General features: G+C 42.3%; 1 protein-coding gene across 1 annotated transcript in view; it reads right to left on the reverse strand.

Moving 5' to 3' along the window:
- The window catches only part of CPNE9 (copine family member 9), a 296,707-nt gene that overhangs the window by 36,672 nt on the left and 238,905 nt on the right, over positions 1-21,130 (reverse strand). Inside the window, exons 11-12 of the mRNA XM_073569670.1 lie at positions 625-666; positions 135-210 (exon numbers count right to left, since the gene is read on the reverse strand). Of these exons, the coding sequence (XP_073425771.1) occupies positions 135-210; positions 625-666 (118 nt within the window). The remainder of the gene's footprint in view (positions 1-134; positions 211-624; positions 667-21,130) is intronic.

The raw sequence follows: 21,130 nt of genomic DNA on the forward strand, positions 1-21,130 counted from the left end.
TTTCCTACCCCCGGTTATAAATCTGCTGCCCAGTCGATGCCTTAAAGTCATCTCAGATGTGAAGTACCTAAGACTTCAGCAGCCGTGAACGATGTGACTCATAAGATGACATTTCCTGAGGACGCGGATCTCACCTCATAGACACTGAACTGGTTCTCTCCTCTGGATAACTCCCTGTAACTCGTAGTAAATTCCCCGATGAAGTCGTGGCTGAAAAAAATAACAATAGAGCAGTTATCTTTCCTGTATCTACGCTTTGTAAGGGATTTTATTGGAAACAGCGCCACTCCTGTCTATGGGCTGAGCCAGGTACTGTGATTCAGCCTCATTAAAATCAACCTTTGAGCTGTTTTATCCTACCCAAACCAGGGGTGGCATGTAATTTAGGCAGACTCCCTTGTTACAAAAAGATGTTTTAAAATAAAAAAAAAAATATATATATATATATATATATATATATATATGGTATATATATTTAAACAAAAATATAAAACAGATAAAACCGTCTTCTTGTATGCAGGCGTATTTCACAATCCTTGAGAAGTTTCCGGGGGCCCTTATCAAGTTTTTGGGGAACATCCCTTTAATTAATCAAAAAGCTGTAAATCCTATTACAGGGCATACCTTCCTCCCCTGTCCCAGTCATACACGTCCACTTTCACCGTCCTGTAAAGACAGAGGAAGGAATCCAATAAATTAACTAATTGATTATCTATAGATGCACATGTAGTCCAGGTCGACATAATGCTGCACCAGTGTCCCCATATTACGGGGTGCCCAGCACCGGCTGACTGTTATAATGGTGGATGTGATGAAGCTGCAGCTGGAGAGATGGTAACACGTGCGGGGATCCAGGAGGCGGCAGGGGACAGCGTGGGAACGGTCAGCTGCTATTTTCAGCGTCTCTTCCCTAACAACTGACTCACAGGAGGGGATTGTAACACCGTGTAACAGCTCCGGTCACACACAGAGAGAGCGGCTAACATACCCCGGAAAGATCGACGCCGTATCTCACTGTGCAACAGTATCCTACTGTATATACACACATACACATCCCTATAAATACACACAGTACATACAGTATATACACACATACACATCCCTATAAATACACACAGTACATATATACACACATACACATCCCTATAAATACACACAGTACATATATACACACATACACATCCCTATAAATACACACAGTACATATATACACACATACACATCCCTATAAATGCACACAGTACATATATACACACATACACATCCCTATAAATACACACAGTACATATATACACACATACACATCCCTATAAATACACACAGTACATATATACACACATACACATCCCTATAAATACACACAGTACATATATACACACATACACATCCCTATAAATGCACACAGTGTATATATACACATCCCTATAAATACACACAGTACATATATACACACATACACATCCATATAAATACACACAGTACATATATACACATCCCTATAAATACACACAGTACATATATACACATCCCTATAAATACACACAGTACATATATACACACATACACATCCATATAAATACACACAGTACATATATACACATCCCTATAAATACACACAGTACATATATACACACATACACATCCATATAAATACACACAGTACATATATACACACATACACATCCCTATAAATACACACAGTACATATATACACACATACACATCCCTATAAATGCACACAGTGTATATATACACATCCCTATAAATACACACAGTACATATATACACACATACACATCCCTATAAATACACACAGTACATATACACACACACATACACATCCCTATAAATACACACAGTACATATACACACACATACACATCCCTATAAATACACACAGTACATATACACACACATACACATCCCTATAAATGCACACAGTGTATATATACACACATACACATCCCTATAAATACACACAGTACATATACATCCATATAAATGCACACAGTACATATATACACACATACACATCCCTATAAATACAGTACATATACACACACACATACACATCCATATAAATACACACAGTACATATATACACACATACACATCCCTATAAATGCACACAGTGTATATATACACACATACACATCCCTATAAATACACACAGTACATATATACACATCCATATAAATACACACAGTACATATATACACACATACACATCCATATAAATACACACAGTACATATACACACACATACACATCCCTATAAATACACACAGTACATATACACACACATACACATCCCTATAAATACACACAGTACATATACACACACATACACATCCCTATAAATACACACAGTACATATACACACACATACACATCCCTATAAATACACACAGTACATATACACACACATACACATCCCTATAAATGCACACAGTGTATATATACACACATACACATCCCTATAAATACACACAGTACATATACATCCATATAAATGCACACAGTACATATATACACACATACACATCCCTATAAATACAGTACATATACACACACACATACACATCCATATAAATACACACAGTACATATATACACACATACACATCCCTATAAATACACACAGTACATATATACACACATACACATCCCTATAAATACACACAGTACATATACACACACATACACATCCCTATAAATACACACAGTACATATACACACACATACACATCCCTATAAATACACACAGTACATATACACACACATACACATCCCTATAAATACACACAGTACATATACACACACATACACATCCCTATAAATACACACAGTACATATACACACACATACACATCCCTATAAATACACACAGTACATATACACACACATACACATCCCTATAAATGCACACAGTGTATATATACACACATACACATCCCTATAAATACACACAGTACATATACATCCATATAAATGCACACAGTACATATATACACACATACACATCCCTATAAATACAGTACATATACACACACACATACACATCCATATAAATACACACAGTACATATATACACACATACACATCCCTATAAATGCACACAGTGTATATACATCCATATAAATACACACAGTACATATACACACACATACACATCCCTATAAATACACACAGTACATATACACACACATACACATCCCTATAAATACACACAGTACATATACACACACATACACATCCCTATAAATACACACAGTACATATACACACACATACACATCCCTATAAATACACACAGTACATATACATCCATATAAATGCACACAGTACATATATACACACATACACATCCCTATAAATACAGTACATATACACACACACATACACATCCATATAAATACACACAGTACATATATACACACATACACATCCCTATAAATGCACACAGTGTATATATACACACATACACATCCCTATAAATACACACAGTACATATATACACACATACACATCCCTATAAATACACACAGTACATATATACACATCCATATAAATACACACAGTACATATATACACACATACACATCCATATAAATACACACAGTACATATACACACACATACACATCCCTATAAATACACACAGTACATATACACACACATACACATCCCTATAAATACACACAGTACATATATACACACATACACATCCCTATAAATACACACAGTACATATACACACACATACACATCCATATAAATGCACACAGTACATATATACACACATACACATCCATATAAATGCACACAGTACATATATACACACATACACATCCCTATAAATACACACAGTACATATATACACACATACACATCCCTATAAATACACACAGTACATATATACACACATACACATCCTTATAAATGCACACAGTACATATACACACACATACACATCCCTATAAATACACACAGTACATATACACACACATACACATCCCTATAAATACACACAGTACATATATACACATACACATCCCTATAAATACACACAGTACATATACACACACATACACATCCCTATAAATACACACAGTACATATATACACACATACACATCCCTATAAATACACACAGTACATATACATCCATATAAATGCACACAGTACATATATACACACATACACATCCCTATAAATACAGTACATATACACACACACATACACATCCATATAAATACACACAGTACATATATACACACATACACATCCCTATAAATGCACACAGTGTATATATACACACATACACATCCCTATAAATACACACAGTACATATATACACATCCATATAAATACACACAGTACATATATACACACACATACACATCCCTATAAATACACACAGTACATATACACACATACACATCCCTATAAATACACACAGTACATATATACACACATACACATCCCTATAAATACACACAGTACATATACACACACATACACATCCCTATAAATACACACAGTACATATATACACACATACATATAAATACACACAGTACATATATACACACACATACACATCCCTATAAATACACACAGTACATATATACACACATACACATCCATATAAATACACACAGTACATATATACACACATACACATCCCTATAAATACACACAGTACATATATACACACATACACATACATATAAATACACACAGTACATATATACACACATACACATACATATAAATGCACACAGTACATATATACACACATACACATCCCTATAAATGCACACAGTACATATATACACACATACACATCCCTATAAATACACACAGTACATATACACACATACACATCCATATAAATACACACAGTACATATATACACACATACACATCCCTATAAATACACACAGTACATATATACACACATACACATACATATAAATACACACAGTACATATATACACACATACACATACATATAAATGCACACAGTACATATATACACACATACACATCCCTATAAATGCACACAGTACATATATACACACATACACATACATATAAATACACACAGTACATATATACACACATACACATACATATAAATGCACACAGTACATATATACACACATACACATCCCTATAAATGCACACAGTACATATATACACACATACACATCCCTATAAATACACACAGTACATATATACACACATACACATCCCTATAAATACACACAGTACATATATACACACATACACATACATATAAATACACACAGTACATATATACACACATACACATACATATAAATGCACACAGTACATATATACACACATACACATCCCTATAAATGCACACAGTACATATATACACACATACACATACATATAAATACACACAGTACATATATACACACATACACATACATATAAATGCACACAGTACATATATACACACATACACATCCCTATAAATGCACACAGTACATATATACACACATACACATCCCTATAAATACACACAGTACATATATACACACACATACACATCCCTATAAATACACACAGTACATTTATACACACACATACACATCCCTATAAATACACACAGTACATATACATCCATATAAATGCACACAGTACATATACATCCATATAAATGCACACAGTACATATATACACATACACATCCCTATAAATACACACAGTACATTTATACACACACATACACATCCCTATAAATACACACAGTACATATACACACATACACATCCATATAAATACACACAGTACATATATACACACATACACATCCCTATAAATACACACAGTATATATATACACACATACACATCCCTATAAATACACACAGTGTATATATACACACATACACATCCCTATAAATACACACAGTACATATATACACACATACACATCCCTATAAATACACACAGTACATATATACACACATACACATCCCTATAAATACACACAGTGTATATATACACACATACACATCCCTATAAATACACACAGTACATATATACACACACATACACATCCCTATAAATACACACAGTACATATATACACACACATACACATCCCTATAAATACACACAGTACATATATACACACACATACACATCCCTATAAATACACACAGTACATATATACACACACATACACATCCCTATAAATACACACAGTACATATATACACACACATACACATCCCTATAAATACACACAGTACATTTATACACACACATACACATCCCTATAAATACACACAGTACATTTATACACACACATACACATCCCTATAAATACACACAGTACATATACATCCATATAAATGCACACAGTACATATACATCCATATAAATGCACACAGTACATATATACACATACACATCCCTATAAATACACACAGTACATATATACACACACATACACATCCCTATAAATACACACAGTACATTTATACACACACATACACATCCCTATAAATACACACAGTACATATACACACATACACATCCATATAAATACACACAGTACATATATATACACACATACACATCCCTATAAATACACACAGTACATATATACACACATACACATCCCTATAAATACACACAGTACATATATACACACATACACATCCCTATAAATACACACAGTGTATATATACACACATACACATCCCTATAAATACACACAGTGTATATATACACACATACACATCCCTATAAATACACACAGTACATATATACACACATACACATCCCTATAAATACACACAGTGTATATATACACACATACACATCCCTATAAATACACACAGTACATATATACACACATACACATCCCTATAAATACACACAGTACATATATACACACATACACATCCCTATAAATACACACAGTGTATATATACACACATACACATCCCTATAAATACACACAGTGTATATATACACACATACACATCCCTATAAATACACACAGTACATATATACACACATACACATCCCTATAAATACACACAGTACATATATACACACATACACATCCCTATAAATACACACAGTGTATATATACACACATACACATCCCTATAAATACACACAGTACATATATACACACATACACATCCCTATAAATACACACAGTACATATATACACACATACACATCCCTATAAATACACACAGTACATATATACACACATACACATCCCTATAAATACACACAGTACATATATACACACATACACATCCCTATAAATACACACAGTGTATATATACACACATACACATCCCTATAAATACACACAGTACATATATACACACATACACATCCCTATAAATACACACAGTACATATATACACACATACACATCCCTATAAATACACACAGTACATATATACACACATACACATCCCGTGTTGTACTGACCTGGGTCAGTGGGAAAGATTGTGTACCTAGAGGGTTCAGTGAACAAGGTCCTGGAGGGTCAGTGTTGGGAGGTTCTGGGAGAAGAATCGGATCCCTGGAGCACGTGGTATGACCTTGGACCTGGTGAGGCATGAGTGTTGGGCAGTTTCAGGCAGGAGACGGATGTCCTGAAGAGCACCCGCTGAGCCCCTGGACCTGGTGAGGCCGGTGTGTTGGGAAACCCTGGGAGGAGGGCCACTGCCTAAATAGCACCCGATGCGCCCTGTGTTGGACGGTCTCAGGCGGAGACGGTACGTCCTGAATAGCACACAGAAAGGACACGTGAGTTTTCTGTGGTGTTCTTTTTTCTTCTTTTCTTAACTCAGCCTGCGGTGGCTCAGTGGGAGTCAAGAAGGTGACAAGCGGCTTCCTGTAACTCGGCGGGGTTACGAAGGGGACAAACGGCTTCCTGTAACTCGGCGGGGTTACGAAGAGGCCCCAGCCGCTGTGTGTGAACAGCAGCTGGTGGTGTCGGTGATCGGTGACAGCAGGAGCTGTGGTGGTGCCAACAAAGACTTGTGTGGTATCGTAAAAGAGACAAACTGTGTGGTGTGAACTGTGGTCTGAGAAGACCGGTATAACGAACATGGGGAGATCCCGAAAGGGGGTGGAGTCCCAGAAGGGGGCGGTGACCCAAATCGGGGTGGTAGCCCAAAACGGGGTGGAGTCCCAAATTGGGGTGGGAGCCCAAAGAGAGGTGGAGTCCCCGAGGGAGGTGGTAACCAAAAAAGGGGTGGAGTCCCAAAAGGGGATAGTCGCCCAAAAGGGGGTGGAGTCCCGGGGAATGGGGCGGAGCATCCCGATGTGGAAAAGCTGGTACAGACGAACTGTTGCCAGGAGCAAATATCTTATGTCTGTCCTATCTGCCTGGCAAACTACCCAGCCGGCACGATGCCAAGGGGGTGTGGCCTCCAGATAGATAATGAAGATATGGTTGGTCTGGTCGACTGTTATGATTGAGTCACCGTAGGAGGCAGACACAAAAATAGAAGCTACGTCCAGAAAACCAGAGAAGTTGGCAACTATCAGATTGCAGACCCCTGAACCTATCAACACAACTAGCAGTAGCCATGGGGGGGTTCCTACGATGCCCTAGACCCCTCGATCACAGCCGGAGAGCTAAATAGCCTAAAGACAGAAAAGGAAATCTAAACTGCCCCAGAGCAGACCCCAAAGTAAAAGGCAGCCCCCAACATATAATGACGGTGAAGCAAGATGAAAAAACACTCACACAGATAGAAAGATAGGCTGAGCAAACGATGGGGCCCAAGCTAGCTAAACAGAACAGGAAAGGAAGGTTGCTGTCTGCAATCTGCCAAAACCCTATCAAAGACATAAGCCAACAGCTGATATGAAAAAGACCCTGAAGCAGCTAGGCTTCAAAAACTAAATCAGCACTCAGGTATTTTCAGAAGACAGAGCTAAAGGAATTCAGCACACCCCAGCAGGGAATGGCAGAAATCCAGAAAAACAAAGCAAAACAAAGTCTAAGCACAAATGCAAAAAGCCGAGCAGAAAACTTAGCTTTAGAGGGGCAGGAATTCAGACTGGTCTCCAAGGATCCCACAGAGAAATCACCCGCAGGGCAGAAGGGCGTCGGCAGCCTTATATCCAGTCAGTAACTCCACTCAGCCAGTCATCATAATCAGACTCAGGTGTTTGATAATCAGGCTCACTACCTTTCTTTACCAGAAGAGGGAGTTCCTCGGGCCTCAGTAGTGAAGGGGAAAATGAACTCACAACAGTACCTCCCCCTTGAGGAGGGGTCACCGAACCCTCAACCACGCCACCAGGGCGATCAGGGTGAGCCCGATGAAAGGCACGCACCAATCTCTTGGCATGAATATCAGAGGCAGAGACCCAGGAATTATCCTCCTGACCATACCCCTTCCACTTAACCAAATATTGGAGTCTCCGTCTAGCCAGACGGGAATCCAGTACTTTCTCTACCTCATATTCCATGTTACCTTCAACCAATACAGGGTCTGGAGGTGCCACCCCCGGAACAACAGGTTCAACAAACCTCTTCAACAAAGATTTATGGAACACATTATGGATTTTAAATGTGACAGGAAGAGCCAAACGAAAAGAGACCGGATTAATAATCTCCAAAATCTTGTAAGGTCCAATAAATCTAGGCTTAAACTTAGGAGATGCCACCTTCATAGCAATATTTTTTGATGATAACCACACCATATCACCAACCTTAAACTGGGGACCAATGGTCCTATGTCGGTTGGAAAACCGCTGGGCCTTTTCCTGGGAGAGAGATAACTTATCCACCACTTGGTCCCAGATCTGGTGCATTCTCTCCACCACAGTGTCAACACCTGGGCAGGCAGAGGGCTCCACCTGCCCTGAAGAAAATCGAGGATGAAACCCAAAGTTACAAAAAAAAGGTGACATCAAAGTGGCAGAACTAGCTCTATTATTTAAAGCAAATTCTGCCAAGGGCAAAAATGAAACCCAATCATCCTGATCAGCAGAAATAAAACATCTCAAATATGACTCCAAGGTCTGGTTTGTTCTCTCTGTCTGCCCATTGGTCTGAGGGTGAAAAGCAGAGGAGAAGGACAACTGAATTCCCAGCTTGGAACAGAAAGTTCTCCAAAATCTAGACACAAACTGGACTCCTCTGTGAGATACAATGTTCTCAGGAATCCCGTGCAAGCGAACCACCTGTTGTAAAAACAGGGGCACCAACTCAGAGGAAGACGGCAACTTAGGGAGTGGCACAAGATGAACCATCTTAGAGAACCTATCACAAATCACCCAAATAACAGTCATCCTTTGAGAGACAGGCATATCAGAGATGAAATCCATTGAAATATGGGTCCATGGCCTCTTGGGGACAGGTAAAGGCATCAACAACCCACTAGAGCGAGAACACGATTTAGACCGGGAGCATGTCCCACAGGACTGCACAAAATTCCTGACATCACGAGACAAGGAGGGCCACCAAAAAGACCGACTCACCAGATCTCTAGTACCAAAAATACCTGGATGACCAGCCAAAGCAGAGCAATGAACTTCAGACATCACTCTCTTCTTCCACTGGTCAGGAACATACAACTTTCCACTGGGACAACGCTCAGGTTTGTCCTCCTGGAACTCTTCTAGAGCACGTCTCAAATCGGGCGAGATGGCAGAAAGAACTACCCCTTCGCCTAAGATGGTAGCAGGCTTGGTCACCACAGGAGAATCAGCAAAGAAGCTCCTAGAGAGGGCGTCTGCCTTGACATTCTTAGTTCCAGGAAGAAAAGAAACCACAAAATCAAAACGTGTAAAAAACAAGGCCCACCTAGCCTGTCTAGGGTTCAAGCGCTTAGCCGACTCTAGGTAAATCAAATTCTTGTGGTCAGTGAGGACCACGACTTGATGCTTAGCTCCCTCCAACCAATGTCTCCACTCCTCAAATGCCCATTTCATGGCCAACAGTTCCCGATTCCCCACATCATAGTTACGTTCAGATGGAGAGAACTTTCGGGAAAAGAAAGCACAGGGATTCATTTTAGATGTTGCAGGATCCTTTTGGGACAAAACAGCTCCTGCACCAATCTCAGAAGCATCCACCTCTACCTGGAACGGAAGTGAGATATCAGGTTGCCGCAAAACCGGGGCGGAGGTGAATCTTCGCTTCAGCTCCTGAAAGGAAGAAACAGCCTCCGGAGACCAATTTAATACATCAGCACCCTTCTTAGTCAAATCAGTCAATGGCTTGGCAATACTAGAAAATTTTGCTATAAATTTCCGATAAAAATTAGCAAAACCCAAAAACTTCTGGAGGGCCTTCAAAGAAGTGGGCTGAACCCAATCGTAAATGGCCTGTACCTTGGCCGGGTCCATTTCAATAGTTGACGGGGACAAAATAAATCCCAAAAAAGAAATCCTCTGTACTCCAAGAAGGCATTTAGATCCTTTGACATACAGGGAATTCTCCCTCAAGATCCGGAACACAGTCCGAATATGTTCCACATGAGAATCCCAATCCTTGGAGAAGATCAAAATATCATCCAGATAGATAATCAAAAATTTATCGACAAAATCTCAGAAAATATCGTTCATGAAGCACTGGAAGACAGAAGGGGCATTAGTGAGCCCAAAAGGCATCACCAGGTACTCAAAATGTCCCTCTGGAGTATTAAACGCCGTCTTCCATTCATCCCCATGCTTAATGCGAATAAGATTATACTCCCCCCTGAGGTCAAGCTTGGTAAACCAGCAAGCACCTTTAACTCTGGAGAATAGATCAGAAATCAGGGGTAACGGATACTGATATTTAACAGTAATTTTGTTGAGGGCACGATAATCAATACAAGGACTTAATGATCCATCCTTTTTGGCTACAAAAAAAAAAACGGCACCCAAGTGTGACGAGGATGGTCTAATATGACCCTTCTCCAACGCCTCCTTAATATAGGATCGCATAGCCTCGTGCTCGGGTACAGATAAATTGAAGAGCCGACCCTTGGGAAATTTACACCCCGGGCTCAGTTCAATTGCACAGCCATAACTCCTATGAGGAGGCAGAGACGCAGACTCATTCTCACTAAATACATCATAAAAGTCCGCCAAATAATCAGGAACATCATGCGACTGAGGAGAGGTGGAAAACACCGGAGCCTCACTAAAGGCACACCGACAACCCCAACTCACCACAGACACAGATTTCCAATCCAAAACTGGATTATGAATTTGTAACCAGGGAAACCCCAGAACAATAGTATCATGCAGATTATGCAACACCAAAAATCTGCAATTTTCTTCATGGTCTGGGGCGACCCGCATTACCTCCTGGGTCCAAAACTGAGGTTTATTTTTAGCCAAAGGAGTAGCATCAATCCCCCTCAAAGGGATAGGCGTCTGCAGAGGTGTCATCAGAAATCCACAACGTTTAGCAAAATCCAAGTCCATTAGGTTTAGGGCTGCTCCCGAATCCACAAAAGCCTTGGCGGAAAATGTGGACAGGGAGCAGATCAGAGTAATAGCCAGAAGAAACTTAGGTTGAACACCACCAACAGAAAACGTGTGTGCAAAGCGTTTCTCTCGTTTAGGACAGACAGAAATAATATGCGAGGCATCTCCACAGAAAAAACACAACTTATTACGCCTTCTGAACTCCTGACGCTGCTCTCTGGAAAAAACTCACATTGCATAGGTTCAGACATTTGTTCAACAGGTGGCAACACCTCTCGTGCAGCTTTGCGTTCGCGCAAACGCCGATCAACCTGAATGGCTAATGACATAGAATCGTCAAGACCAGAGGGAACAGGAAATCCCACCATAGTATCTTTTACGGCTTCTGACAACCCCTTCCGAAAGAGAGCAGCCAAGGCATTATCATTCCAGGTAGTAAGTACTGCCCACTTTCGGAATTTTTGACAGTACAATTCTGCAGAATCACGACCCTGGTTCAATGCCAGCAGGGTCTTTTCAGCCTGATCAATGGCATTAGGTTCGTCATACAACAACCCCAAGGCCTGAAAAAATGCGTTCACATGAGTCAGAATAGGATCATCTGGTTTCAAAGAAAACGTCCAATCCTGGGGATCGCCACGCAGCAAAGAGATGACAATTTTAACCTGCTGCGCGGAGCTCCCTGACGAGTTAGGCTTCAAGGCAAAAAATAATTTACAATTATTTTTGAAATTCAAAAATTTAGACCGATCCCCAAAAAATACATCAGGTGTAGGAATCTTTGGTTCAGCAGCATGTGAATGAGCAAGGTAGGCGGAAATTCCCCGCACTTCCGCAGCGAGCTGCTCCACACGATCAGACAATTGCTTTATCTCCATTGAGAGAAAAAAAAAAATTCCCCCTACGGCCTCAGAGATATAGAGGAAAAAATATACACTTTTTTTTTTTTTTACAATTCTTTCCTGCTATTGAGTACCCTAGGATCTGCGGTATGGCGGGTGATTCTGTTATGATTGAGTCACCGTAGGAGGCAGACACAAAAATAGAAGCTACGTCCAGAAAACCAGAGAAGTTGGCAACTATCAGATTGCAGACCCCTGAACCTATCAACACAACTAGCAGTAGCCATGGCTACTGAGCAAACGATAGGCTGAGCAAACGATGGGGCCCAAGCTAGCTAAACAGAACAGGAAAGGAAGGTTGCTGTCTGCAATCTGCCAAAACCCTATCAAAGACATAAGCCAACAGCTAGGCTTCAAAAACTAAATCAGCACTCAGGTATTTTCAGAAGACAGAGCTAATGGAATTCAGCACACCCCAGCAGGGAATGGCAGAAATCCAGAAAAACAAAGCAAAACAAAGTCTAAGCACAAATGCAAAAAGCTTAGCAGAAAACTTAGCTTTAGAGGAGCAGGAATTCAGACTGGTCTCCAAGGATCCCACAGTGAAATCACCCGCAGGGCAGAAGGGCGTCGGCAGCCTTATATCCAGTCAGTAACTCCACTCAGCCAGTCATCATAATCAGACTCAGGTGTTTGATAATCAGGCTCACTACCTTTCTTTACCAGAAGAGGGAGTTCCTCGGGCCTCAGTAGTGAAGGGGAAAATGAACTCACAACAGTCGACCCTGAGAGCCCGGTGACTCTAGTGCGGGTTGCTCCGGAGATACCCGGCAGAAAGGTCGGGGTTACTTGCAACCACGGGCGCACTAAGAGTTGCCCGGTCGCCAGGGTAGTCTTTGAGACAGGTTGGGACATCGAGGGGCAGGATGTAGCGATAGTCCCGTATCTGTCCTGTCCAGTGGTGATAGGCCGCGACTCTAGACTGTTCTCTGGCTTGTGGGTGAGGGGTGTTCCTCTACAGCAAGGGGATGGAGACATTTCTAATGTTGGGCTAGCAGACCTTGAGACGGTGATGCGTCCTAAAGTGGACAGGTCAGAGGTAGAAGTGACCGGAGGAAGGGGTACATCTGCCAACTTACGGACCTGACGTCTCGTGACATGACGGATGGTGGGCTGGGAGATGAGACGACTAGACTAGACCCACGGGTGGACGGTAACTGGAGGGTTCACTCGGCTGATGGGGCTGACCCAGTGGTACCCTTTGACGATGTAATTAAAGAAGTAGTGGTGCAACACATGCTGGCCAAAAGAGAACAAGATCAGAAGATACAGTTAATAAAAGAGACAGTGAAGGAACATCTCGAACAAGAAAGAGTCATGAGACAAACGGCCGAGCACAGAGTGGAGGAGCTCGAGAAAGAAGTCTTGAAGCTCAGAGGTCACCTGTCAACATGGCACAGTGTGAACAATACCTTAAGAGAAGATGTGGAAGGGCTCAAAGAAACTGTAAGAGGTCTTCTGCGGGAGAAGAAGTTGGTGGACGAAAACTTACAGCGGCCCGACCCGAGTGAGGACAAGACGAAGCTGCCGGTGCCCGTCTTGGCAGACGGTCGTGAAGAGATGAGATCTCGTGAGATTGAGGAGCTGAGAACTGAAGACGACAGTCACCCGGCAGGGGCAACTGTAGTGAGGGAAGTGTCCTTGGTAAAGCCAGAGCCTCCTGGCCTGGAAGAGAGCAAGGGCATGACTTTCAAGGTTGTGATTGATGTACCAGAAGACATGCAAGAAGCCTGTACTGAGGAAGGTGTGCATGAGGCTTTCAAAGAGGCGGTCAAGGCGTGTAAGCTGCACTGGGCGCCTGAGACTCGGCAGTTGGTGATAATATCAGCCAGGGAAGACACAGCAAAGCGGGTGTCTGTCCTGAAAAACATGCATCTGCAATGTCTTCACACCAAACAGCTGGTTATGTGGAGTAATGTGAAGGCTGCTCGACGCCTAGAGTTAGCAAGGGAGGCTATGGATAGAATGGGTTTTCGGAAAGATGTGGTTCCTGTACCCAAAGCTCTGATTGGGAGAATGATTGGAAGATCTGGAATGGTAATGCAAGACCTTGTGAATATCTCCGGTGTGGTGAGGGTGAGGATCCCTCCTGATGATGAAGACCAGGTATCCAGTGAAGTGGGTAGGATTCCCATCATGGTGGTTGGCTCTGTAGAGAGCCAGAGAGACTTTCGGATGCTCGTGGAGTATCGAGTTGGGTACATGCAAGAAATTGAGCAGTTGAGGCGGGACCGCCGGCGAATTAATAAAGAAGTACGGAATACCAGGTGGCGGCCGCCTGCAACCCAAGATGTAAGGACCCGAAGGGTTCCGCCAAGAAGTGACAGGGCAGATGGCCGAAGAAGGTTAGCAAGTGGCAGTTCAATGGGCCATACGACGTTGAGAGACCGTAGTTCCTGTGAGACCCTGAATGAGTCAGACTCAGGCCAAGCAGTAGGCCCGATTAAGATGACCGTACCAACCGGGGAAGATGGTCGGGGAACGGAACAAACAGGGAGAGGAACGTGGTGACCAAACAGTGTCTGATGACGCAGACAGACTGTAACTGGAGGGCCAAAGATCAGGGCCGATATTCTGACCGCTGGGGGCGGGAGAGGCCTAACGTAGAGATGAGGCCGTATGACAGATGGAGACGGTTCTCTCGACCTGTGGGGCAAGGTGTAATGAGTGCCCTGTCTCAAGAGCCTGATGTAATGTTGTGTGTTCAACCCCACAAGTTTGAACAGAGGGGGGAGGTATGTGGTGTAATGACCACTGTGTCCGCTAGGGGGCGCTGTGTGGATGTCCCAAGAGAGAGGATGAGTGGCAGAATATGGAAGGATGGTGATGTATCTCAAGGTGGGTGGCCTTGAGATGGAGACTTATGTGTTGTTCAGCAATGATATTGCTGAGGTGTTGTTTCAATGTGTAAGGGAGAAGTCTCCAGGTAACTATAGAGATGGGCGGGCCTGGTTACCTACAAACCCACCCAGGGGGTGTGTTTAATGCACTGTTGTAAAGGCTTGAAGGACCTGTGATGAGGTCAGAGTCATGTGACCCGGTGGGCGTGGCTATGAACCATATAATGTGGCCAGGGTAGGTCACATGGAGTGAATGCTGGGGCCCGGTTGGTCCAGTGTGGAAGGTCCCGCTAGGAGAAGCATCTCCTGGCTAACAGCCTGTGGAGTGGCTGTGTGTCATGGCTGCCAGCGTCTGAGTGTCCCAGAGAAGAGAGTGGATGTCTGCAGCGTGGGGAAACAGCCATGCGGAAACCCTGATGTGGGTGAGATAATGATGAGGCTGAAGAGCCTGAGTATGGACATTGAGTAACCTGTGTGACCACAGGCTTAACCAGAGTGAAGCTATAATGGACGCTATGCTGTAATGCTGTTTATGTTGCTTCTATGGGTTTATGAAGGAGGAATAAACCGCATGGACTGTGTTATGCTTTATGAAAACCTGTGCCGGATCTGATTTTGTGGCTGCTGAGCGAGTATCCCCTATCCGAATAACAGCACTACCTCACAACACACATACACATCCCTATAAATACACACAGTACATATATACACATACACATCCATATAAATACACACAGTACATATATACACACACACACATCCATACACACATCCATATAAATCCACACAGTACATACAGTTATGCTCAAAAGTTTACATACCACGGCAGAATTTTTGCTTTCTTGGCCTTTTTTCAGAGAATATGAATGATAACACCAAAACTTTTTCTCCACTCATGGTTAGTGGTTGGGTGAAGCCATTTATTGTCACACTACTGTGTTTTCTCTTCTTAAATCATAACGACAACCCAAAACATCCAAATGACCCTGATCAAAAGTTCACATACCCCATTCCCATTTCTTAATATCGTGTATTGCCCTCTCTAACATCAATGACAGTTTGAAGTCTTTTGTGGTAGTTGTGGATCGAGTTCTTTATTTTCTCAGATGGTAAAGCTGCCCACTCTTGGAAAAAAGCCTCCAGCTCCTGTAAATTCCTGGGCTGTCTAGCATGAACTGCGCACTTTAGATCTCCCCAGAGTGGCTCAATGATATTGAGGTCAGGAGACTGAGATGGCCACTCCAGAACCTTCACTTTGTCCTGCTGTAGCCAATGACAGGTCGACTTGGCCTTGTGTTTTGGATCGTTGTCACGTTGGAACGTTCAAGTACGTCCCATGCGCAGCTTCCGGGCTGATGATTGCAAATTTGCCTCCAGTATTTGCTGATAACACGCTGCATTCATCTTTCCTTCAACTTTGACCAAGTTTCCTGTGGCTTTGTAGCTCACACATCCCAAAACATCAGCGATCCACCTCCATGCTTTACAGTAGGAATGGTGTTCTTTTCATCATAGGCCTTGTTGACCTCTCTCCAAATGTAATGTTTATGGTTGTGGCCACAAAGTTTAATTTTGGTCTCATCACTCCAAATTACCTTGTTCCAGAAGTTTTGAGGCTTGTCTCTGTGCTGTTTTGCGCAGGGGCTGGCTGGCACATTTTAGCCTGGGGGCAAGCACACAGCAGTGGCCCATGAGTAGCGGCCCATCGTTAAAAAGGTTGTCCGATCTTAAGCTACAAGTCTAAAGTCACTATATGTGAATCCTCACATCATGTGCGCTGTGAGGATTCTCTGGTGCTGGCGGTGGGAGCGGGCACTTATGTGATCAAGTATGTGATGTGTATATTCCCGGCCATATTACAACTAGACTGTTTCTGGCCTTGCTCAATACAGGTGTAATAAGTGGGGCCGAGCAAGTCTAGTTGTCATGTATGCAAATAACATACCTGCAGTCACACGCCCGCCGAATCATGACAGCACTGCGAGCAATGTGAGGATTCACGAGTCTGCAGTCACAGAGTGACTTGTAACTTAAATCTGGACAACCCCTTTAACATGTTTACCTCCGGCTGCTTCATAGGCTATATGCCTACTACTGTATTGCCTGTCTGAGAGCTGTTCAATGAAAAACCTGAAAGTACTGGGATCAGCTCAGATGAGCGTTTCTATTGATCAGACAAATCACATATTATGCTCATGTATTATTAATTTTAAACTGGATATACATTTTCAGATATGTAGTAAAGCAAAGTATGCTATGCTTCTCATCATTACCTAGGATTTTTTTTTCCAATGCTCTATACTGGTCACACCTGGACCTGCCTACAGAACCTCAGATATCACATATGGAACCATATAAGTTTCAGTTTTAACATAGCCATGAAGCACATTAGGGTTTGCTCATGTGTACATGATCAGAACCAGTAGTAGAATGAAGTGACAGAACCGTCAGTAGGTACATGCAGCACCAGAACCACCGACAAGTAGATAAATGTAGCACCACAATCCACATCAATAGATGAATGCAGGGCCAGAACCCCCATCAGTAGATACATGCAGCACCAGAACCACCGACAAGTAGATAAATGCAGGGCCAAAACCACCATCAGTAGATGAATGCAGGGCCAGAACCACCATCAGTAGATGAATGCAGGGCCAGAACCACCATCAGTAGATGAATGCAGGGCCAGAACCACCATCAGTAGATGAATGCAGGGCCAGAACCACCATCAGTAGATGAATACAGGGTTAGAACCACCATCAGTAGATGAATGCAGCAGCAGAACCACCATCAGTAGATGAATGCAGCAACAGAACCACCATCAGTAGATGAATGCAGGGCCAGAACCACCATCAGTAGATGAATGCAGGGCCAGAACCACCATCAGTAGATGAATGCAGGGTCAGAACCACCATCAGTAGATGAATGCAGGGTCAGAACCACCATCAGTAGATGAATGCAGGGCCAGAACCACCATCAGTAGATGAATGCAGGGTCAGAACCACCATCAGTAGATGAATGCAGCAGCAGAACCACCATCAGTAGATGAATGCAGCAACAGAACCACCATCAGTAGATGAATGCAGCAGCAGAACCACCATCAGTAGATGAATGCAGCAACAGAACCACCATCAGTAGATGAATGCAGGGCCAGAACCACCATCAGTAGATGAATGCAGGGCCAGAACCACCATCAGTAGATGAATGCAGGGTCAGAACCACCATCAGTAGATGAATGCAGGGCCAGAACCACCATCAGTAGATGAATGCAGGGTCAGAACCACCATCAGTAGATGAATGCAGGGTCAGAACCACTATCAGTAGATGAATGCAGCAACAGAACCACCATCAGTAGATGAATGCAGCAACAGAACCACCATCAGTAGATGAATGCAGCAACAGAACCACCATCAGTAGATGAATGCAGCAACAGAACCACCATCAGTAGATGAATGCAGCAACAGAACCACCATCAGTAGATGAATGCAGCAACAGAACCACCATCAGTAGATGAATGCAGCAACAGAACCACCATCAGTAGATGAATGCAGCAACAGAACCACCATCAGTAGATGAATGCAGCAACAGAACCACCATCAGTAGATGAATGCAGCAACAGAACCACCATCAGTAGATGAATGCAGCAACAGAACCACCATCAGTAGATGAATGCAGCAACAGAACCACCATCAGTAGATGAATGCAGCAACAGAACCACCATCTGTAGATGAATGCAGGGCCAGAACCACCATCAGTAGATGAATGCAGCAACAGAACCACCATCAGTAGATGAATGCAGCAACAGAACCACCATCAGTAGATGAATGCAGCAACAGAACCACCATCAGTAGATGAATGCAGCAACAGAACCACCATCAGTAGATGAATGCAGCAACAGAACCACCATCAGTAGATGAATGTAGCAACAGAACCACCATCTGTAGATGAATGCAGGGCCAGAACCACCATCAGTAGATGAATGCAGCAACAGAACCACCATCAGTAGATGAATGCAGCAACAGAACCACCATCAGTAGATGAATGCAGCAACAGAACCACCATCAGTAGATGAATGCAGCAACAGAACCACCATCAGTAGATGAATGCAGCAACAGAACCACCATCAGTAGATGAATGTAGCAACAGAACCACCATCTGTAGATGAATGCAGGGCCAGAACCACCGACAAGTAGACAAATGCAGCAACAGAACCACTATCAGTAGATGAATGCAGGGTCATGAATACCATCAGTAGATGAATGCAGCGACAGAACCACCATCAGTAGATGAATGCAGGGTCATGAATACCGTCAGTAGATGAATGTAACATTAGAACCACCGTCAGTAGATGAATGTAACATTAGAACCACCGTCATTAGATGAATGCAGCACCATGCTTATTACAGTAGTCAATTTCAGTGTTAGATCAGCCCCATGATACACTTGTATGACATGAACATGGAGCTCCCAGTATGTGCTTATCTATGGTAAGGAGATACTGGGAGTTGTTGCTACCTTTATCATCAGACAGCGGACCATACGGGAACCTCACTACTTGTGAGATGTAGTCAGTATTAGAGATATCACTGAATTGTCACCCTTACACCAGATACAAATCCAACCAATTACCGAAATTGCAAAAATCACTGACTGTGGTGGAAAAATAATAAAACTTAACTTTTAATAAATTGTGAATAAATAATATATCAAATTATCCACCATGCTTGTGTGCAGTCTGTCCAATCAACCCCTACCACAAGAGGGGGTCATAAAGGACACTAATATAATTATACATTGTATTCATGGACTCCAAGACACCCTTTAATGAGGGAAAATCTCACTGGGCATCCTTTTTTAAGGGAAGTGTTTAACAATTGTTGCATATATGGATATACTATATATGGATTTACCATTGCATCATTCCCAATCATTAATAGC

The sequence above is a fragment of the Dendrobates tinctorius genome, unplaced genomic scaffold, assembly GCF_039654945.1.
Source record: "Dendrobates tinctorius isolate UK_male_01 unplaced genomic scaffold, ASM3965494v1 ptg000027l, whole genome shotgun sequence".
In the NCBI taxonomy this organism is placed as follows: domain Eukaryota; kingdom Metazoa; phylum Chordata; class Amphibia; order Anura; family Dendrobatidae; genus Dendrobates; species Dendrobates tinctorius.